At 42.0% G+C, this 23,227-nt stretch overlaps 1 protein-coding gene across 4 annotated transcripts in view; it reads left to right on the top strand.

Moving 5' to 3' along the window:
- The window catches only part of INTS6 (integrator complex subunit 6), a 104,758-nt gene that overhangs the window by 50,639 nt on the left and 30,892 nt on the right, over nucleotides 1–23,227 (top strand). For 3 of the 4 annotated variants that reach the window (XR_012900687.2, XM_075919091.2, XM_075919089.2), the window contains 10 exons: nucleotides 1,126–1,251; nucleotides 1,863–2,017; nucleotides 13,319–13,471; nucleotides 13,648–13,780; nucleotides 14,337–14,431; nucleotides 14,883–14,993; nucleotides 17,015–17,230; nucleotides 17,341–17,467; nucleotides 22,046–22,188; nucleotides 22,891–23,125. Coding sequence is in view for 3 of the 4 variants with exons in the window: in XM_075919091.2 (XP_075775206.1) it covers nucleotides 1,126–1,251; nucleotides 1,863–2,017; nucleotides 13,319–13,471; nucleotides 13,648–13,780; nucleotides 14,337–14,431; nucleotides 14,883–14,993; nucleotides 17,015–17,230; nucleotides 17,341–17,467; nucleotides 22,046–22,188; nucleotides 22,891–23,125 (1,494 nt within the window). In the remaining variant the exon portion in view is untranslated. The remainder of the gene's footprint in view (nucleotides 1–1,125; nucleotides 1,252–1,862; nucleotides 2,018–13,318; nucleotides 13,472–13,647; nucleotides 13,781–14,336; nucleotides 14,432–14,882; nucleotides 14,994–17,014; nucleotides 17,231–17,340; nucleotides 17,468–22,045; nucleotides 22,189–22,890; nucleotides 23,126–23,227) is intronic. The other variant, XM_075919093.2, reaches the window with a different exon arrangement.

The raw sequence follows: 23,227 nt of genomic DNA, 5'->3' as shown, positions 1-23,227 counted from the left end.
CCGTAAATAGATCAGCAAAAATCATAAGTCAGCCTTTCCAGCTTCTCAGTGAGTAAGAATTAAAAGGCTAAATTTGAACAGCTTGGATGAGAGATGAGTAAGAGGGGACAGAAGTCTAAAAATAATTCCTAAGCATAATCTCCAAAATGGCAGAGAAAATACATAGTGATGCATAGATATATCTAAGAGTAATAAAATGAAATTATGGATGAAAGAACTCTTTTACAGATGTCTTAGACTGTGAATGTCTACTAAGGGAAGTTCTGGACATCCTCTTGGGAAAAAGACACTTAAAATATAGTACAAGAGGCAATCTTGCATTGATATGGACTATATAATCTTATAAGTCTTTTCCTATTGCTATTGTGTATGCACAATATGTATGTACGATTTTATATTCTGTTACCATGTTTTAGTTGCACTATATATTTTAAAGGGATTCAATGAAGTACTTAATTGTATTAAAGGCAATATCTCAGATTCCCCATCAGTACATAAGAAAAGTACTTTTTTGGTTTTGTGATATTAGATATAAAGATCATAACAGGGCATTATGTGACATTTGGATCATTTTCTTACATTGACAAATACAATCCTTACTTACATTGACAAAAGTAATCTATGAATTACATCTAGTCTATACACATACAACTTGTTACTTTAAATAGTTGTGTTGGCTGTTGATACTTTTTTGATTTTTCTGATTTATAACATGGTTGGTTTTATTATAGTTACCAATAAGCTATTTGCTAATAATAATCCATTAACATGATATCCGAAGTGCAACACTATTTCTTTATAATATAGAATAATAATATAGCTGCAGTGCCTCACCTCAAAACACTTTATATGGTAGATGTTGATATATGGTGTTATCTGTTACTGCTTTATAAACAAAAATACCTGCTTGTACAGCCAGTGCAATTTTGAGAATGTAATAAACATGCAGCATACTGTGTCAGTTTTAGAAAACTTGTTACATGGAGAAAGGATGTTTAGATATCTTAAATCAAATGCATTTTAACTAGACTTCTATGAAATGGATTATCCTGAAGATATTTCATAAGGTGAAGGGAGAAATACGAAGTTGTAGATTTGCACGTGAGACTTTTTCTTTAATCCTAGGTCGCTCATATTGTGTGCATTCTTCAAGAATGTTGAATCAGTGTCTTGAGTCTTTGGTTCAAAAAGTGCAAAGTGGAGTAGTAATAAACTTTGAAAAATCTGGACCAGATCCTTCACCAATTGAAGGTATTTGAAAATATCTACATACTTTTGTATCCCATTAGATTTGCACGTGGTCTTCAAATTTAACAGTCGCCAGAAGTGTACATAGTTTAATTTGGAAGAAGCACTATTGTTCCTTTTCTAATGTAGTAATATAGCCACCTTCTTGAATGGTTTAAATTTCTGTAATTTTACTCCTTTTTGTTCTAAATATGAATAACTTGCCTAGTTCTTTTAGAACATGTTCATGGAAAATACTAGCTTTTTCTAACCCTGAAATGCATGTTAAAAGCTCATTAGTGTCATTCATATTAGATTAATATATGTTCAGTCTTTCTGCACCAGAAAAATATGAGTTCTGAAAGCACATCAGATAATAGAAGAACTGGGTTTTTTTCAGATTCTCTTTCAGTAAACATTTAAGTGTTACTCAACTCTAAATTAATTAGCATTCCTGCAGGAAAAAGCTAAAAATAAGCTAGAAACTGGTATCTACTATTATGGTTGTTTCTAATCTACTTTTAAGGATATCCCTCTTAAGTGTATAAAAATTCTTGCATATTTCATAGAATGTTTAAATAATTTGTAATACTATATAAAACAGAGTTAAGGAAGTAATTTTGTTTTTTGTATAGATGGACAGATGGACGTAGCTAGGTCTTTTGGACCCCAACCTTGGCACAGCTGTCACAAACTTATCTATGTCAGACCAAACCCTAAAACTGGAGTTCCCATAGGTCACTGGCCTGTTCCAGAATCCTTTTGGCCAGATCAAAATTCTCCGACACTGGTAAGTACTTGAAGTGAGGTAGAAGCAAGGCAAAAACTATAACTGCGTCCTATTCATGCGTTTTAAATCTTGGACTACCTTGTTCAAGTATAAGCATTGTAAAGGAAATTCAGACTAAAGTGTGAAAGGAAATGCAGCAGACAGATGTTTCAACTGCTGTGAATAATATACTGAGTGGCAATTAACATACTGTGTTCATTGTGGAATAATTGCGTGAGAGACATCTGTTTCTTTAAGAAACAGACTGCCTATAAGACTTTTATTACCGACATCTAAGCACAAAGCCATGAACGTAAACATCTTACTTAAATTTATCTCTTTCAAACGAAGTATTTTCCCCAAGGACGTAATTTAGAATGCAAATGAAGATTCTAGAACTGATGCTGGTTTCTCTCTTTATCTTGTAAACTATCACATGTAACCATCCAAAAGACAATCTATTGCTGGGTAGGAAGTGGGGAAGGACTTCTTTGTAAATATCTCCACAATTGGCAGACGGTAAAGCTAGTGATGACAGTATTTTAGTGCAGGAGTGGGAGAGTTGCCCCCGTCTCCTGTTCAGTGTAGCAGTGCTTCTTCCACAAATAATAGAAACTACTTCTTCAAGTGGTTACTCATGTGCATTTAAATTAGGTGTGCACGCACCGCGTGCATGGTTCCCGGAGCACTTTTTCCCTAGCGGTACCCGTCGGGCTGGCAGGTCACCCCCTTCTTCTCATGGAGGCAGCTTTTCAACTGGCGCTGACTGGCCACTCCACAGTGAGCAGTGTGCCGTTGTCGATGCAGGACACCACACCCCGTGCATGGACTTTGGTACCAAGAGCTCTGCACCATTCTTACTCGCCGGAACCAAAGAAACTAAAGGCTTCCTGCAGTAGGTCTCTGAGCCGGAACTCTAGGTCGGGCCTACTCCGCCGCTACGCCTCGCCACGCCAGACATCTCCAAGTGCTGCTGTGCGGAGGAAGCGAGCAGGGAGACCATCCAGTCCGGGTCAGCTACCCTCGCATCGTCCCTTGACGCCGGAGACTTTTGAGGCGGCGCAGGACTTGATTAGCCTCACTACCTCCCCTTCGTCGTCTGTTGAAGCGGAGAGGTGGAGGTGGTCTTAGTCAGGAGCCATGTTGGCACCAGTTGGATCGGTCGGCACCGGTCATGTATGCAGAGGGACCGTCCTCTGTGGGACCAGTACCACTTGCCTCTGTTGTTGCCGGACTCGGCACAGGCTGCCAGGCCTCACCCAGTGCTCGGCTGGACTCGACTTCCCTCAGTGCTGGGACCTCTCCCGGAGCTGGTCTTGGCTGCGCCAGTGTTGTATTACTCAGGCCATGTGGCACCGTCAGCGGCACCATCAGCAGTACCAGCACCAGGCCTCTTGCAGTCATCGGCACCGTCCTCTTCGGCACCGCTGCAAGTTTCGGCACCTATTCTAGTACCGGCATCGGCCCCCGGGGGCCGATGCCGGTACCACCATTGCCGACGCCGCTGATCCCTTCCACGGCAGCCACCATGGCTCCGGTGCCATCAGTTCTACTCATCATGGTGGCACCGGTAGGAGCGCTATCTCTGGGGCAGTTGGACTCTGCAGCTCCACACCCGCAACTGGCACCGACCTCGGCACCACAGTCCACGTGCACCGTGTCGGCACCACAGTTGGGCCCGAAACCTGTCTTTCCGGTACCGGCTCTGGTATGACCTCACCGCACGCACGCGGGCAAGCCGGAATCCATGGCCAGGTTGGCTCCCTCCCCCGGTGGTAATGGGTACTCGTTGTTGGCACCACACTAGCCTGAGTCTGATTATTCGTCAGATTCGGATGTGGGCTCTTTCAGATCGGGATCCTCGAGGGCTTTGTCAGAGCATAGATCCCGTTCCTGGCACCGGTGTGATCGTTCGCATGTACAACAGACTTGGCCACCTCAGCCGCACTGGCCTTTCTGGACGCCATGGGCATACCATCAGTGGCAAGGGCCTGTGCCCTCGTCCACAGTGTCCAGTGTCTCCGGGCATCAAGCGCCCCCCTTGGCGTCCCTGTCGCGACCCCCTCCCTCGCCTTAGAGGACTGCAACCATAGATGCTGCTGTAGACCCGCAGGCTTCGGTGCTGGAGCCACTTCCGCACACGGTGGTGCTTGCCCAACTGGCGGCTCAACTGGGCCCTACGCTGGACCCGGCGCCATTCAGGAGGAGTTGTCGTCGTCTCCTGATGAGGCCTTAGCGGATCCCGCACCGGCGATGCCGACCATGGATGCTCGGTCACATCAGGATTTGCCCCGGCGTCTGGCCTCCAACCTGGGTGTCCCAGTGGAACCAGTAGTAGAGGACATGGGTCCAATAAGAGACATCCTGTCTGACGATGCGCCCTCCTGTTTGGCTTTGCCACTTAACTGTGGCTAAGATCACAAACGCCCTGTGGCAGACCCTGGCTTCCTTAACCCCTATCTTAAAGGGAGTTGAGAGGTGCTATTATATCCCAGTCGGGACACGAGCACCTGTATTCCCAGCCTGTCCCGGGGTCCTTGGTCATCCAAGCCATGGCTCAGGAGGAGAGGCTTCCACAGCCAGGGCTGTCCCCGAAGGCTAGGGAGCCCAAATGCCTAGATTTAATGGGGTGTAAGCTATATGTCACCGGTGGGGTGCAACTCCACATCGCTAGCCAGCAGGCAATGCTGAGTCGATACGCCTATAACACATGGGAGGCGATGGATAAGTTCAAAGATAAACTCCCCGCCGAGGAGTGTCAAGAATTTGGGGCAATGACCACAGAGGGCAGAACCAACACCCACATGGCTCTTCAGGCTTCCCTTGATGCTGTTGACTCTGCAGCGCACACCATGGCATTGGGTGTAGTTATGCTCCGTGGTTCCTGGCTGCAGGTGTCTGGAATACCTCCTGATGTCCAGACTACTATACAGGACCTGTCTTTTGACAGCAAAGCGTTGTTCTCTGAGCATACTAACTTGATGCTCAAAGACACGAGGTCGACTCTCCGGTCCTTGGGGATTCACACGCCGGCTCCTCAGCGACATCAGCTTTCCTACAGACAAGGGAGAATGTAGTCCCAGGTCCCCTGTGGGGATTACTGGAGACACCGTCCTCGCACTCCTAGTGGGGGGGCAAGGGCGGCCATGGCCCCGTCTTCGTCCAGAGCTTGTGGTTGCCGCCCGAGAGGGGACAACCCCCATGGGGTTGGACAGGGCCCCTCTCAACAGTCCAAGCACCCGTTTTGACGGTCCTCTAGAGCGTTACGCACCAGTTTCCCTCCCCGGCCCCCTGTTTGGGGCCAAGTTATCCCACTTTGCCCATGCCTGGGAGCCCACGAATGGTCCCTCGAGGATTCGCCCCTTCATAAGGTCTTCCACAGGTGGGGTTGTCCCCTAGTAGACCTGTTTGCCTCGGCACACAACACCAAGTGCTAGGGTTACTGCTCCCTGTTGGGGCTGGGGGACCACTCCAGGGGAGATGCCAAGACCATGCCGTGGCTGGCGGGCATCCTCTATGCATTCCCACCGTTTCCCCTAATTCCCAGGGTTCTGACCAGGGTCAAGACCTTCAGGTCCACGGTCATCCTGATAGCCCCTTGGTGGCCCAGGCAGTTCTGGTTCCCTATCCTGGTGGATCTGCTCAGTGAGGAGCCTATAACACTCCCACCGGTTCGGGATCTCCTGACCCAGCCTCGGGACGGGGGGCTCATGCTTCACCCGAATCTCAGCTCTTTCCACCTGATGGCCTGGTTTATCCGTGGCTGACGCAACCAGAAAGGGAATGTTCCCAGGAGGTGCAGATGGTGCTCCTAGGTAGCAGGAAGCCATCCACTAGGCTATCCTATGCAGCCAAGTGGTGGCGGTTCTCGTCTTGGGCGTCCATAAGGGGGTGCACCTGTCCTGTCCATTCTGGACTACCTCTTCGAACTCAGGTCCGGTGGGCTCTCTACCTCTTCTATCAAAGTCCATGTGGCATCACTCTCCGCCTTCCATGTTGGATTGGCAGGAGTGTCTCTGTTCTCTGATCCTGTGGCCAGGTTCCTTAAGGGTTTGGATAAGTTGTACAACTTGATTAAACACCCTCTTCCCGCTTGGGACCTTAACCTCGTGTTTTCTAGACTTGTCGCCCCCCTTTGAGCCGCTGACCACATGCTCTTTGAAGCACTCTCTCTATGCAGGTTGCATTCATTGTAGCCATTATATCGGCTCGCAGGGTCTCCGATCTGAGGGCGCTAACTATAAACCCGCCCTACCTAGAGTTCTTGAAGAATAATGTGAGGCTCTGCCTTCACCCGGCTTTTTTCCTCAAGGTGGTGTCACCTTTCCATCTGTCCCAAGAAATTTACCTCCCAGTTTTCTTTCCGAAGCCCCATGCCTCTCCTAGGGAGCAAGTGTTCCACTCCCTAGATGATAGATGGGTGTTAGCCTTCTATGTCGATAGAACGAAACCCTTTTATAAGTCCACAGAACTGCTTGTTGCTTTTGCGGACAGAATGAAAGGGCTCTGTATCTCGAACCAGAGGTTGTCCAATTGGGTCACGGGGTGTATCAGGGAGTGTTATGTCTTGGCCGGGAAGGTCCCGGGTTACAGCACATTCCACCAGGCACAGGCGTCCTCTGTAGCCTTTGGGGCACAGGTTCCAATTACCAAAATCTGCAGGGCGGCCACATGGTTGTCAGTGCATACCTTTACAGCGCACTATGCTGACACAGCAGGTCAGGGAAGATGCAGGGTTGGGCTTTGCGATCTTCAGCTCCGTGTTGTAAATGTGTTTATTTCTCTGTACCACATTGCACTTTTTTTTCTACAGTTCTCTGTGTTCTGTTACTTGAATAAATATGTCTGGGTTGTTCAACTTTCGTGGACTTCTCTTTCTGGGTGCTCCGACCCCTCCTCCATGAAGTGGGATTAGCTTGGAAGTCATCTCGAAGAAGAAAAGAACGGTTACTTACCTGTAACTGTTGTTCTTCGAGATGTGTTGCTCATGTCCATTCGATTCCCCGCCTACCTCCCCTTCGTCAGAGTCTCCAGCAAGAAGAAACTGAGGAGGGGGAGCACCGGCAGGGGGTACTTAAGCTCCGCTATAGCGGCGCCACTCCAGAGGGCAACCTGCCGGCCCGACGGGTACCGCTGGGTAAAAAACGCTCCGGGAACCGTGCACGCATTGTGTGTGCACCTAATTTGAATGGACATGAACAACACATCTCGAATAACAGCAGTTACGGGTAAGTAACCCTCTTTTTTCCTCATACTATAAAAAGTCTTCATTGGCAATACATTAGCTTTTTTATGCTCTTACTTAATTAAAAATAAAAGGATGTACCTGTGCCAACTTCTATTTGTAGCATAGAACACTCAACTTTGCTTGAAAATATTAGTTATACTGATGTAAAGTTTGTTCTGTTACCTACTTTATAAGAGGCTCTTCACTTATAGTCTTTGCGTCCTACATCTGATTTATAAAGTTAATACACTTATTGTGTTCTATGCATTTGGCTTGCAGAGAACATGAAGTGCTTCCACTGAGTATAGAAAATTGAAGATTAGTGTGGTGTGTATGGAAGTATTTTATTCTTAAATTTAGTTTTTATTTAGTTTGTAATATATTTTCTCATTGTTCCAAGTTCACTTAAAGACATAGTCTTCTGAGTTGCATAGCAGCCCAGCCTATTCTGAAGAAAAATTAATCTCCTGCAGATGTTACAAAACAAAATCCAAATATTGTGTACTTTGGTATTATGGAGCTATTCAGTAGAATATCCATTCCCACAAATGAATTCCCTGTGCTCCACAATAAAGCATACCCAGGATTTGCCTGCCTTTGTTCATTTACCCGTGTATGGGTTTAACAGAGTTTGGTGAATTACTGTTCTAGGTCCATGGTTCCCACATTTTCTAGTTCTGTGGCTCCCTTACAGATATTTTAAAACTTGGTGTCTCCCTTAGCCAAGTGAACTTTTAAAATTACTTACTTTGGACAATAGAGTTTGGATGTTTTTGTGACTTGATATAATTAAATTTTTGGTACTTCAATAATCTCATCTAATCTGAGTTTTAAAAACTAATTTTAGAATATGGATTGCTTGGCATGTTTGGTCACAACCTAATGTTTTTTTCTCAGAGGGGTAGCCATGTTAGTCTGTATCTAAAATAAACCACCACCACCCAGTGAGGAGTCCTGTGGCACCTTAAAGATTAACAGATTTATAAGGGCCTAAGATTTCGTCATCCAACTTCATCAGATGAAGTGAAGTGGAAGTTACAGAAGTAGGAGTATATAAGAGGGAAATTGCTTGTGTTAATGAATCTAATCAAGTCAGGGTGGAATGTTGTGAATAACCCACTGTGGAAGGCAGCAGGGAGAAGGGGTGCAGGCAGCTCCACTTGAAAGCCTGCCCCCACTTGTAAAAGTGTATCTGCTAAATATCTAGTAGTTCTTCCTCGAGTGGTGTCCCTGTAGGTGCTCCACTCAGGTCTCTGTATGTCCTTGCATTGCTGATCATAGATTTTTGCCTAGCAGTGCCTCCTGCACCATGAATGCACAGTCACCACCTCATGCTGTTTTCGTCTGTTAGGTGTATGCATGGCATGAGCCTTCCTCAGCTCCTTTTCTACTATCCTCGGCAGATGATGGAGTTGCAGCAGTGCTCTCCTTTCTGACAGGAAATAGTAAAATAGTCTAGAAGCTTCAGGGTATAGCCGAGTTAGTTTGTACAGGGTAAACTTAAAGAACAACAAATAACTAACAAAACATGTATATGGTATCATGAACTTTCACGGGCACATCCTAAACTCAAAATTCCAGTCATCTGAAGAAGTGGGCTGTACCCACAAAAGCTCGTGATACCATCTACATGTTTTGTTAGTCTGTAAAGTGCTACCAGACCATTTGTTGTTTTTAAAATAGTTTAGTTCATTTTAACAGTTGTTCATAGTTTGTCAGTTTTTACTTAGTTTTACCTAGTGTTCTGTTACAAAAAAACTCAACAAAACCTGCTTCACCAGGTTTTTCCTTTTTGCCTTCCTACTCAGCTTTTTTCCCCCAATTTTTGAACCTTCACATTCCTTCAACATGCCAGGCTCTCCTGGTTTAAGAAATGTGATTGTCAGGACTCAGTGCTGGTTTCTGACAGACATGCCTCTTGTATAAAATGCTTAGGCAAAAGCCATGCAGCGCGGAAGTATCCGCATTGTCAGAACATGACAGCTAGAGTGAGGAAAGACCATGAAATGAGGTTGAAGAATCTTCTCTGGGAGAGATCCTTCCAACCACCGGGGGATAAGTGCCCAAACACACAGACACGCTCAGTGCCCCGCGAGAGGGCTAGCTCATCACCCCACAGAGGCACTTCAGTGCTTCATGCTTCCTCGGCATGATCACTGCCGGCCATGTCCTGGTCTGCTCGTTCCTCGGTGCTGTTAATTTCTGGCACCGTGGAGAAACGTAAACTGACCTCAGCAAAGAGAGCTGAGTTGCAACTGAAACAGTGAGCTGCCACCCCCTGATGCAATGACCAGCACCAACAAAGCCTGGCGCACACGCTGCCACTGCCGGCACCCAAAAACAACCTGGCACCAACTGAACAAGCCAGTTCCCGGCAGGTGGAGTTAAAGTGAGCTCTGGCACTGGAGCATAAAAAAGTGGTGAGCAAAACGCAGCACTTATAAAAAGACTCGCAACCAGACGCACTATCTCCATCGGTGTAGAGAGTAGCTTCACCATGCTCTCCTACAATACCTCACACTAGCTCGCAAAGGCAAATGGCAGAAATACTTTCTTACTCTCCCATATCAGCTTCACTGCAAACTGCACATGGCTTTGATCAGGGAAGTAGATTTTTGTCACAGCACTCATCCCCAACAGGATCATTGCCTTCCTGGTGCTCCACTCAGCTCCAACCTTTCCAACAACCCCCACAACTTCCATGTTTTACCAACAATGGGCCCTTATTACTACAGACAAATGGGTTCTCGAGATCATCAAATTGGGCTACACAATCTTTTTTATGACTATACCCTCTACCCAACCTCCTTCCCTGTCCCTCTTCAGGGATGCCTCTCATGAGCCCCTGTTACAAGCAGAGTTGCAAAAACTACTCATCCTACGGGCTATAGAGTCAGTTCCCACAGAGTTTCAAGGAACAGGGTTCTATTCCAATTATTTTCTAACTGCAATTATTTTAAAACAGGTGGTTGGAGGCCAATTTTAGATCAGGATAGTGACTATGGAGACTATTATACCTGCATTGGACCAAATGGGAGTGGTTCTCAGCCCTCAATCTTCAAGACATGTACTTCCATATAACCATACATTCTACCCATAGAAGATGTCTCCAATTTGTGGTAGGACAAGAGCATTACCAAAAATGAGTCCTTCCCTTTGGTCTGTCCACGTCCCCTTGAGTTTTTTCCAAGATCTTAGCCACAGTTACGGCCTTTCTCAGGAGGCAGGGCATCATTATTTTTCCCTTCCTTGACGACTGCCTAATCAAGGGGCCCACACATCAACAAACAATAACTAAAATAAACACTACCAGAGAGTACTTCTCCCACCTAGGCCTCCTCGTAAATATCCGAAAATGTACCCTGCAATCTAGTCAAATGATAGAATTCATTGGGAATGGGAAGTCTTCTAGATGCAGACACAGCCAGAGCCTACCTCCCACTGCAACTGTTCCAAACGCTATGCAATCTTATCAGGACAGTCAAACATACCTTCATTACTACAGCACTCACATGTCTCCAAATCTAGGGAAACATGGCAGCAACAATCTTCGTTGTTTTATTTGTGAGCTTGCACATGTTGCCTTCAGTATGTTAGCATCTATGTTCCCAACCGACACAGCCTCACAAAGCTCCATACATTCCCAATGGTAATATTACAATCTCTTGACTGGTGGACCTCTACAAACAACCTAGTAGCTGGCATATACCTTACCATCACCCAGACCCATCAGTAATGGTCATCACTCCTGGGATGGGACCTACTGCAACACAAGAACAGTACAGGGCAGTTAGTCTCATCCCAAGCTGCACATCCATATCAATATCCTGGAACTCAGAGCCATCCGCAAAGCATGTGCTCACTTCCTCCCTCTCCTAAAGGGCAGAACCATTTGTGTCCTCATCAATGACACAATCTCTGTTTTATATCAACAAACGGGGGATGCCTGATCATGCTCACTCTGTGAAGAGGCAATCAGATTTTGGAACTGGTGCTGCAAGAACCAGATAACCCCAACTGCCGCTTACATGCCAGGCTTACAAAATACCACAGCTAACAAATTGAGCAGATACTTCTCCGAACAACACAAGTGGGAACTTGGTCTTAATATTCTCCCAATTTTCTGACAATTTGGGTCCTCACTTGTACATCTGTTTGCGACAGCAATCAACCCCACATGTCACTGATTCTGCTCTGAAGCAGGTCAGGGCAAGAGGTTGGAGGGAGACTCTTTCACCATCTGCTGGACTGCTCCCCTACTCTATGCTTTCCCACCAATTCCTTTACTCTCCAGAGTAATCAACAAGATCCGCTCAGACTGGGCCGCAGTAATTCTGATAGCTCCCTACTGGCCAAGACAACCTTGGTTCCCTGACCTACAACACCTGTCAGTAGCTCAACTGATTGCTCATCCTATGAGTCCCCACTTACTTAACCAACACCGGGGCAAGACTCACCTGAACACCAAAACCCTGAAACTTACAGCATGGCTTCTCTGTGGTTCCAAAATGAAGAACATACCTGCTTAGGGAGAGTTAAGCACATCCTACTGAATAGTTGACGCTCCTCCGCAAGATACACGTACCAAAACCAATGGAAATGTTTTCAGCAGTGGTGTAGAGTTCATCAATTACAACAGATGACCGCTCCCGTACCCACCGTACTGTAGTACTTGATGGATCTTAGTGACGCAGGCCTTTCCATCAACTCGATTCAAGTCCATCTCTCTGCTATCATGGCCTTCCATGAACTAGTTGATGATCTCTCACTCTTTGCACACCCCATGACGAAGCGTTTCTTAACAGGCTTGTGGAAAACGCGTCCAAATTTACACCCGCCTGTACCTCCTTGGGATCTAAACTTTGTACTTGATACATTCACTAGGCCACCCTTTGAACCACTAGGCACTACCACAGTGGAGTACCGATCCACAAAAGTGACTTTCCTAGTGGCAATAACATCTGGCGACAAGTGGGTTAAATTGCAGCTCTCATGGCTCTCCCTCTGTATTCTACCTTTACTAAAGATAGGGTCATGCTCAGACCTTATCCCAGGTTTCTCACTAAAGCTAATATCTTCTGTTACACTTCATGTGTCCTGAATAAGGATATCTTGACTCCAGAAACTTAAGATAAGTTTGTTACATCTCTGCTAAGAGCCTGCATTAAGAACTTTATGAATTTGTTTGATTGTTCTGAGAGGACCGAGATGACTCCTTCATTGGGGTATGAAGTAGGGATGTTAAACATGTATTTGTTTAAATGTGTAAGAAGTTACCCTGTGCAGTAATGATGGTTCTTCGAGATGTGTGTTCCTGTGGGTTCTCCACTCAGGTCTTGGTGCATCCTCATGCTGCTGATTGGAGATTTTTGCTTAGCAGTGACCATCGGGGGCTCTTGTGCATTTCAAAGCCATGGTGTCTGTGGTTAGCTGGGGAGTCCCCAGCTGATCCCGGGCTCCACGGCGCTGCCCCTTTGAAATGCCACCTCAGCATTTCAAAATGGCAGCTCCATGTGGCCTGGGGTCATCTGGGGACTCCCCAGTTAATCCCAGACTCCACATGGCATTTCAGTGGAACCCGGGATTAGTTGGGGACTCCCCAGCTGACCCTGGTTTCTGCACAGCATTTCCCCAGAACTAGGGCTGACCCCGGGTTCTGAATCAGTGATATGACTTCTTTGTTGTTTATACTCCCCAATTTTTGTTTTATCAGCAAACTTTATCAGTAATGATTTATATTCTTCCCAGCCATAAAGATGTTGAATGGAGTAGGATAATCTACTCCATTTGTAAATCATTGTCCTTGCCTGACCCCTTGAGTTAGCAGTTAAAATACTTGGCTTTTACTTTCTAAATATACTTACACTCTAAATTAAGATTTGCTGCCTATCTAAACCTAACAACTGTTCGTTCAGGTTTCACTAAGATAAAATACTTAAACAATCCATATTTCTTTATTTCAGACACATACTAACAGATAGTTAAGGGACAATTTTTCAAAATGCTTTTATATTGTTTTGGAGTAAGAATTAAAATGAATAGATCTGTATTTGTTTGTGCAGACCCACACTTAACAGCTGAATGTTTCTGTTTAGCCACCTCGCACATCTCATCCTATAGTGAAGTATTCCTGCACTGACTGTGAACCAATGGTCATTGACAAATTACCTTTTGATAAATATGAGTTAGAACCTTCACCGCTGACCCAGTTCATTCTGGAAAGGAAATCTCCTCAGACCTGCTGGCAGGCAAGTTGAATATGTGCTAACTGAAGGACATTTATTTGAGAAACAGTATTTTGTTAATAACTTGGTCTGAAATTCTGATTGTGTGTTGATTTATTGTAAACTACCTAACATCACACCTTTTATTTATAACTCACACTTTAATAATACATGAACGACATAAACTCTTCTTATTGCAGGTGTATGTGAGCAATAGTGCAAAATATAGTGAACTTGGCCATCCTTTTGGTTACTTGAAAGCTAGTACAGCACTGAATTGTGTGAACCTATTTGTGATGCCTTACAATTATCCAGTCCTCCTTCCTCTCTTAGGTAAATATAGCTTTCTCAGATTTTTCTGATGTGGTAGGCAGATGGGGAAATTGCTTCAGCTTAGTTAGTTTTTTGTGTTATTTATGCTACTGTTAATAATCATAAGCCTATACAAATCCAAAACATTAAGAGTATAATATTCCTATTGAAAAGAGAAAAAAAATTTGGTGTCTACTATATTCATGATTCACTTATAAAAAATTACTACCATTCCTCAGTCTGTGTATAAGCCTGTTGACTTTTAAAAATGAGTATTCAGATAGTATTACTCATCCTTCAATATGCTGCTGTTGCTGCTTTTATTCCCTCTGCTGCTGCTGCTTTTCCTACTCCTGTAGCTCTGATGAGTTAGATTTTATAAATAACACCTTACAAGATTCTGTTTTCCTTGCACACCTCATGAACTGTATCCCATAGTGATTAGCTTTGATTAAGCCTCAGTGCAGCATGCCACATCTTTAGAAGAAATGCTCTTAGAAAATGTGTGGGGAATGATGCCTTATATTTAGAAATGTACTTCTCATCTAACTTTATCTCTATTCGTATAACTTCTTAGACGACTTATTCAAAGTACACAAGGCAAAGCCAACCTTAAAATGGCGGCAGTCATTTGAAAGCTATTTGAAGACAATGCCTCCTTACTATCTAGGGGTAAGATGATTTATTTTATGCGTGTTTCAGAATTTCTGTTGTATCCTACAACCTGTGGTGGATGTGAAATTGCATCTTCAGTTATTAGCTTGTTCTGTTCACGGTCTTCTTTTGGGTTTATTTGATAAAGAATTTTCTGAACATAAAAATAAAAGGTTAATGTGTACAATCTAGGATTTCATATTTATGACATCATGTATGCCCCTGGAAGAATAATGTTCTTAAAATTTCCATTAATGCATTGACTTTTTCCTTTGACCTTAATGTAATAAAAACTTGATCAGATATGGCTACTATTTGAATTATACATTCACCAACATTTGTCTTCATGGGTTACAAATTCACTTTGAAATGAACACAAGTCATAGCGTACTTTAAACTCTTGCTACCAACTTGAGGATACAAATATACAATGTTATAAATATATAAATGCATATATTATTTGTTTCAGCCTTTGAAGAAAGCTGTGAGAATGATGGGCGCACCTAACCTTATAGCAGACAGTGTGGAATATGGACTTAGTTACAGTGTAATTTCATACCTCAAAAAGTTGAGTCAACAGGTAATGTTAATGCAAAAGAACAGTTAAAAAAAAAACTAAAATTGGAAAACATTGATATGCTAATGTCAGACTAACTTGAAAATATCAGAGGGGTAGCCGTGTTAGTCTGTAAATGCTATAAAACTTAAAAAAACAATGAATGGTCCTGCAGCACCTTAGAGACTAACAAAAAATGTAGATAGTGTTATGAGTTTTCGTGGGCACAACCTACTTCAGGTCATCTGAAGGAGGTGGGTTGTGCCCACAAAAACTCATGATACTATCTACATTTTTTGTTAGTCTCTAAGGTGCTGCAGGACAATTTAAGTTTTTTGAAAATATCATTGAACCATATTGGTCCTTAACTTGAGGGTCTGTCCCCCTTTACTATATCTGAATTCCTATATGTGATTTCTGTTGGTACATTTTTCATTTCTGAATTAAGTTAAAAACTCTGTTTATAGACTAAACTGCAAAATATGTATACTGAAATATGGCTGGTTGGATAACTCAAAGTATATAGTATGTAAGCAGCATTTTCATATCTGCCAACTTTAATATATTTGTAGTTTAAAAGGCAATCCTTTCTGCTCTGAGTGTTAAAAAATCACATTACGCCTTGAATGAGATCAGGGATTTGAGCCTATATGTATTTGGACAAAATACAGCTTTTTTCATTTTTGGCCCATAATTTGTGAAGTGCTTCAGGATCCATGAAAAATGAAAGGTACTAGCTAAATATAAAACATAGTAAACAATGTCTTTAATCCACTTTGAAATGCTTCTTATAAATGGGGAAACTGGCACAGAAGGAACAAGGTTACACAGTAAGCCACTGGCAATGGTAGGGACTCTCCTGCTCTAGCAGCTAAAAAACTATATATTTCCCATTATCAGTTACTGTTTATGTTCACAAACTTTTTTGGATAATGACAAATAGAATAGGTTGGACACAAAAAGATACAGAAATGCAAGCATTAATTACTTTGTATGTTAAAATTTCTTTAAGTTTAGAAACCTATAATATAGATCTTATTTTTAAGCTCCTAGACAAATCTAATGGAAATCTGTGATGAGTCTTACCAAATTGTGTGGTCATCTTGAACAAAAATCTGCAGAATATATCAATCTCTAGATTTATACAACTTTGGCTCAAAATACCTAAAATACATTGTTGTGTACAGTATGTTATAGCTATGGTATAGTGATCATTCTTAAAATATCTTTCATTTTGAAGTATTGTACCAGTTTGAGATTTATGTTCTGAAAATGGGAAATAACATTTAGATGTAAAGTATGGAAGGAACTTATGTGAAACCTCTGAATAAAGATTGTATGGCAGTTAGAAGTTCTCAAATGGCTTCTGGTTCATTGTTCAACTATATTCTGCCAAACTACTAGTGTTACCTTTCATAGCACATTTGATTTGGGGACATACTGAGCAGGTAAAAAATTACTGGCTATGGAGAACTGACTGCCAAATGGAGGAAGAATCAAAAGATTGCTGTTCCTTTATTTTGTTGAAGTTGAACTGTCTCTTCCTTGCTTTAATCTCACATTCTTTTGTATCTTTTGCCTTTTTTTTAAAAAGAAATTGATATCATCGTATGAGTCCATAATAAATACCGCTAAATGAGATGTTACCTTCTGAGAATTCGCATAAAACTTCAGCTGTTTTCACAAAGTAAAATCCATGAGCACATGCAGAAATTGTGGCACATTTTTCCAATAATCTTAATCATGGCATTTTTCTGAAAATAAAAGCATTGCATGCATATTGGTGCTTAGATACTATAATAATGGGCACCCTAGAAATACATGGAAGAGCTAGACACAAAAACTGTTTACCATATTCTAATGATTTAGAATTGTAGTAGTACCTTCAGCAAACCACCGTAACACTCATACACATTATATTCTTGAATAGTATATTAATACATTGCCGAGTCTTCTAGGTAAGAATTAGAAATGAATTTAATATTCTGACTAATCCTTTTAAGAGTATATTGTCAATTTTATTTATTTATTTATTTCAAATTAAGGCCAAAATAGAGTCCGATAGAGTCATTGGCTCTGTAGGCAAAAAGGTAGCGCAAGAGACTGGAATTAAGGTCAGAAGCAGATCACACAACCTGTCTATGGCACATAGGAACGATTTTCAACAACTGCTACAGGGGATTACTGGGGAAATTCCTCATAGACTTCTAGACTTCAATATGAAGGAGTATGCTGGGTTCCAAATAGCTTTGCTGAATAAGGTAAGCACCATTATGTGTAATGTTGTTATTTTCAATACACTTCCATTGAAGTATTAGATGTTTTTTCATGTCGTATTAATCAAAACATTATTATATTGCTGCTACTGTAGGAATTGAAACCTCAAACCTTTAGAAATGCTTATGACATACCCAGAAGGAATCTTTTGGATCACTTAACAAGAATGAGGTCTAATCTTCTGAAGAGAACTCGCAAGTTTCTCAAAGGACAAGATGAAGGTAAGATTATTGGTTTGCTTGCATATCTTAAAGTGTGTAATATTAGCATAATTTTGTGTAGTTTGCTGAATGGAGTAAAGTTGATAGTTCTTCAATAGGTGCTTATTTGGAAGGTTTTCTTTCTGAAATAAACTTATTCTAAGACTTGTGCTGTTGCTCACAATCTCCAGTGGTTTTTCTTGTTTTTTTCACCACATGTTTATTGTAAGTTAGGCATATTCTAGTGACTTATGGGAGAAAAAGCTTATGTCTTCCATCTAATTTCTTTATCCTTGTCTTAAGAACAGTTTTGTATTGTTCTGCTTTTGAACTTGTTTGTTTTTATTTCACTTCTTTCCAACTTTCTGGGTATATCAGAGGACAAATATCTTCTGGACAGTCCTGGACACTGAAGTTCTCTGTCCATATAATAGGTATATAATAGGCATTGGTAGAGCAAGTTACCCCACCCATCCTGCCAACTTGCCTTATGCTTGCCCTGAAAGGAGCACCTCTGAGTGAGAAGGTAGTTGTTTCCCTGCTAATTCAGTCCTTTTCTGTCTGTGGTGACTTACAGCAGGCAGTACAATGACTTACCATAGAATAATAGGACTGGAAGGGACCTCGAGAGGTCATCGAGTCCAGCCCCCCGCCCTCAAGGCAGGACCAAGCTCCGTCTACACCATCCCTGACAGATGTCTATCTAACCTGTTCTTAAATATCTCCAGAGAGGGAGATTCCCCCACCTCCCTTGGCAATTTATTCCAATATTTGACCACCCTGACAGTTAGGAATTTTTTCCTAATGTCTAATCTAAACCTCCCCTGCTGCACTTTAAGCCCATTACTCCTTGTCCTGTCCTCAGTAACCAAGAGGAACAAATTTTCTCCTTCCTCGTTGTGACACCCTTTTAGATATTTGAAAACCGCTATCATGTCCCCCCTTAATCTTCTTTTTTCCAAACTAAACAAGCCCAGTTCATGAAGCCTGGCTTCATAGGTCATGTTCTCTAAACCTTTAATCATTCTTGTTGCTCTTCTCTGTACCCTTTCCAATTTCTCCACATCCTTCTTGAAATGTGGCGCCCAGAACTGGACACAGTACTCCAGCTGAGGCCTAACTAGTGCAGAGTAGAGCGGCAGAATGACTTCACGAGTTTTGCTTACAACACACCTGTTGATACAACCTAGAATCATATTTGCTTTTTTTGCAACAGCATCACACTGTTGACTCATATTCAACTTGTGGTCCACTAGGACCCCTAGATCCCTTTCCGCCATGCTCCTTCCTAGACAGTCGCTTCCCATCTTGTATGTATGGAACTGATTGTTCCTTCCTAAGTGGAGCACTTTGCATTTCTCTTTATTAAACCTCATCCTGTTTACCTCTGACCATTTCTCTAACTTGCTAAGGTCATTTTGAATTATGTCCCTATCCTCCAAAGAAGTTGCAACTCCACCCAGTTTGGTATCATCTGCAAACTTAATAAGCGTACTCTCTATCCCAATATCTACATCATTGATGAAGATATTGAACAGTACGGGTCCCAAAACAGACCCTTGTGGAACTCCACTTGTTATCTCTTTCCAGCAAGATTTAGCACCATTAACAACAACTCTCTGACTATGGTTATCCAGCCAATTAGGCACCCACCTTATCGTGGCCCTATCTAAGTTATATTTGCCTAGTTTATCAATAAGAATATCATGCGAGACCGTATCAAATGCCTTACTAAAGTCTAGGTATATGACATCCACCGCTTCTCCCTTATCCACAAGGCTCGTTATCCTATCAAAGAAAGCTATCAGATTAGTTTGGCATGACTTGTTCTTCACAAACCCATGCTGGCTATTCCCTATCACTTTATTACCTTCCAAGTGTTTGCATATGATTTCCTTAATTACCTGCTCCATTATCTTCCCTGGGACAGTCGTTAAACTGACCGGTCTGTAGTTTCCTGGGTTGTTCTTATTCCCCTTTTTATAGATGGGCACAATATTTGCCCTTTTCCAGTCTTCTGGAATCTCCCCTGTCTGCCATGATTTTTCAAAGATCATAGCTAAAGGCTCAGATATCTCCTCTATCAGTTCCTTGAGTATCCTGGGATGCATTTCCTCAGGACCTGGTGACTTGCTGACATCTAACTTTCCTAAGTGATTTTTAACTTGTTCTTTGTGTATCCTATCTTCTAATCTTACCCTTTCTCTGCTTGTATTCACTACGTTAGGCACACCTCCAGACTTCTCGGTGAAGACCGAAACAAAGAAGTCAATGAGCATCTCCGCCATTTCCAAGTTTCCTGTTACTGCTTCTCCCTCCTCACTAAGCAGTGGGACTACCCTGTCCGTGGTCTTCCTCTTGCTTTTAATGTATTTAAAAGGTCTTCTTGTTTCCCTTTATGCCTGTAGCTAGTTTGATCTCATTTTGTGCCTTTGCCTTTCTAATCTTGCCCCGCATTCCTGTGTTGCTTGCCTATATTCATCCTTTGTTATTTGTCCTAGTTTCCATTTTTTATATGACTCCTTTTTTATTTTGAGATCATGCAAGATCTCCTTGTTAAGCCAAGCTGGTCTGTTGCCATATTTTCTATCTTTCCTACACAGCGGAATTGTTTGCTTTTGGGCCCTTAACAACGTTCCTTTGAAATACTTCCAACTCTCCTCAGTTGTTTTTCCCTTCAGTCTTGCTTCCCATGGGACCTTACCTACAAGTTCTCTGAGCTTATCAAAATCTGCCTCCCTGAAATCCATTACCTCAGTTGTGCTGGTCTCCCTTCTACCTTTCCTTAAGATCATGAACTCTATTATTTCATGATCACTGTCCCCTATACTGTCTTCCACTTTCAAGTTTTCAACTAGTTCCTCCCTATTTGTTAAAACCAATCCAGAACAGCTTCTCCTCTGGTAGCTTTTTCAACCTTCTGAAACAAAGTTGTCTCCAATGCAGTCCAGAAACTTATTGGATAGCCTGTGCCCCGCTGTGTTAGTTTCCCAACATATGTCTGGATAGTTGAAGTCCCCCATCACCACCAAATCTTGGGCTTTGGATAGTTTTGTTAATTGTTTAAAAAAGGCCTCATCCACCTCTTCCACCTGGCTAGGTGGCCTGTAGTAGACTCCTAGACTTATGCTAGCTATAAATGATAGTATTAGAGCTCAAGAGAAGTACTCTGTTTCAGAATACTCTGCAGTTAGTGTTTCATTACACTGTGGCACCTGATGAGAAGAAGATAATAATGAAATAAAAATAGACAGAAAAGAGAAAACCAGACTTCTAACAACATTTCAAGATTGCAAATATTTGTTGGCCACTACCATCCAATGACTATTAAAAAACGTGTGGGCAGTTTCTGGAGAGCTGTCTGTATTACAACTGGCATGAATTCTAGGCTAATCTGCTACCCAACCTGTTTCCTTGCTGAGCAAAGGATTTGAGTGAAATGTGTCATGTTGTGAGGTGAAAAACACATTAAAAACCTGAATCACAAGGCTCTTAAAAATGCTCTTGAAACTTGTACAATACTACAGGAATTTTGCAGCATGCTGACAATATTAGTAAGGACATTTATCAAGTTATTGGTGTTCAACTTCTGATGAAGTCTTCATATTTTTGGCAGGTGGGAAGGAACTTCTTTACATAATCAAAGTTCAGAGTAGGGTGTTGAAGTGGAATATTATTACACAGTTGTCTGCATCAGTGTAACAGTAACCTCAGTACATTTTACAATTAGTGTAGGGATGTTAGCAACTAGTCGACTCAACTAATCGCTTTCCCCCCCCTTGCTGTCTGTCAGAGAGAGGCAGCAAGGGGAGGGGAGGAGAAATAGGAGCTGGCTTAAAAGCTGGTTCCCTCTAGCACCATCTCTGTGGTGGGGAAGGGCAGGGGCATAGCGGGGAACTGGTGGCACTTCTGCCTTTGAAAAGTAGCAAGAGCAGGGCTCTTGCTACATTTCAAAAGAAGAAGCGCTGCAGAGAGCCTGGGGCAAGCTAGAGACTCAAAACAGTTTCAAAAGCAGAGAGCGCCGGGTCAGCAGGGCCCGTGCTCCCTGTGGCATTTCCACCTTTGAAATGTAGTAAGAGCCGGCAGGGCTTTTGCTACATTTCAAAGGTGGAGGCGCTCTTATCTACTAATCGAATAGTCAGTGCGAATTACATCGACTGTTTGATTAATTGATAAATCTAAATTTAACATCCTTAAATTAGTGTTTTCAGATAGTTGCCATTCCTTTCCATCCCATACTGTCCAAAAAGAATTGTGTATTATATTGGAAAAACAAAAACTGTACTCAGAAGACTATCACTCAATTCTACAGTGAGATGATGACAATAGACATTCTACATACGTTGATTTCTTCAACACCAAGGGAAGCCTTCCACAGTTTGTGAAGTAGTAGATTACATATTTTAACTATTTTGTTGACAAGGAGGAAGATAGGTTTTGAGCATTATCTCTGTATACTTTTCTGTTGACACATCTGGATGAAAAAGATGGAATAATATGAAAACTGGATATGTGAAAGGCATCCAGAATTAAATACTGATGAAATGAATAGTGTCATACTATTTCTACAGTCATAAAAATTATCTTCAATTCTAATAGATCAAGTTCACAGTGTACCAATAGCACAAATGGGAAATTATCAGGAGTTCCTAAAACAGATACCATCCCCCCTTCGAGAGCTAGACCCTGATCAACCCCGAAGGCTACATACATTTGGTAATCCATTTAAATTGGACAAGAAGGTAATTTCTCTTCCGTACTCTTTTTGTGTTAAATTAGTGCTATGGCATGTGTATGTATTGCTAATTATAAGCTTATCCAACTGCTTAAGAAATATAGGGACCTTCTTTTCCAAATTTTCTCAACCCTTTTTTAGATCCCTGTATTTTCATGGAGGGACAGACTTTTAATTAGAAGTCATTTATAAAGTTTCTGACTTTTTAATATGCTAAATTCATATGTTGTGAGATTGCCATCACTCTATTCTTTTTTATTCCACTCCCATTTATTAAATCCTTCCTTAGCAAAAAGCTTGCATTAACTTGATGGCTTCTCTAGTTTTCTACTTCACAAATCCAGGTCTTTGACTTGACTTGAGCGAATTACCAATATAGTTGAATGTATAACTGATTAAAAAATTACATTGTGTGTAACTCTAGTTTAAAGGTTACATTTTACCTACACAATTTTATAACAGTGGTCACCATTCTTTCTTTGCATATTGTTTATAGAGTGGTCTTCAACACATTAGTTCCCCAGAGTAAATAATTTGACTTTTTTAAACTTGACATCTAAGAAACCAAGTCAAGGTGGCTTATTTTACCTGATTGGATTGTCTAATACCTGACAGTGTCAGGAAATGGTTGGATGTGTGATGTTTTTTGTTAAACTTGCTGTGCAAAATAACACAGATTTAAGGAAGCTTTTTTATATATTTGTTACAGGGAATGATGATAGATGAAGCAGATGAATTTGTATCAGGGCCCCAAAATAAACACAAACGACCTGGAGAGCCTAATATGCAAGGGATTCCTAAAAGACGTCGGTGTATGTCACCTCTTCTAAGAGGCAGGCCACAGACTCCTCCTGTTGTGAATAATCATATTGGAGGAAAAGGGCCACCTATACCTATTACGCAAGCACAACCAGATCTTGTGAAACCTATTCCTATTCACAAAAGTAAGTTTAACTCTATTTCAGTTAATTTTTTGTCTTGCCTTCATTTAGTTCTTCAGTTAATTCACTTTACTATTTTATACAAAAGGATATTTTAGTTGTTCT

Source organism: Pelodiscus sinensis, chromosome 1 (assembly GCF_052426305.1).
Source record: "Pelodiscus sinensis isolate ZL-2025 chromosome 1, ASM5242630v1, whole genome shotgun sequence".
Lineage (NCBI taxonomy): Eukaryota > Metazoa > Chordata > Testudines > Trionychidae > Pelodiscus > Pelodiscus sinensis.
The sequence above is the reverse complement of the archived record's forward strand: the minus strand, read 5'-3'. Positions and strand labels throughout refer to the sequence as shown.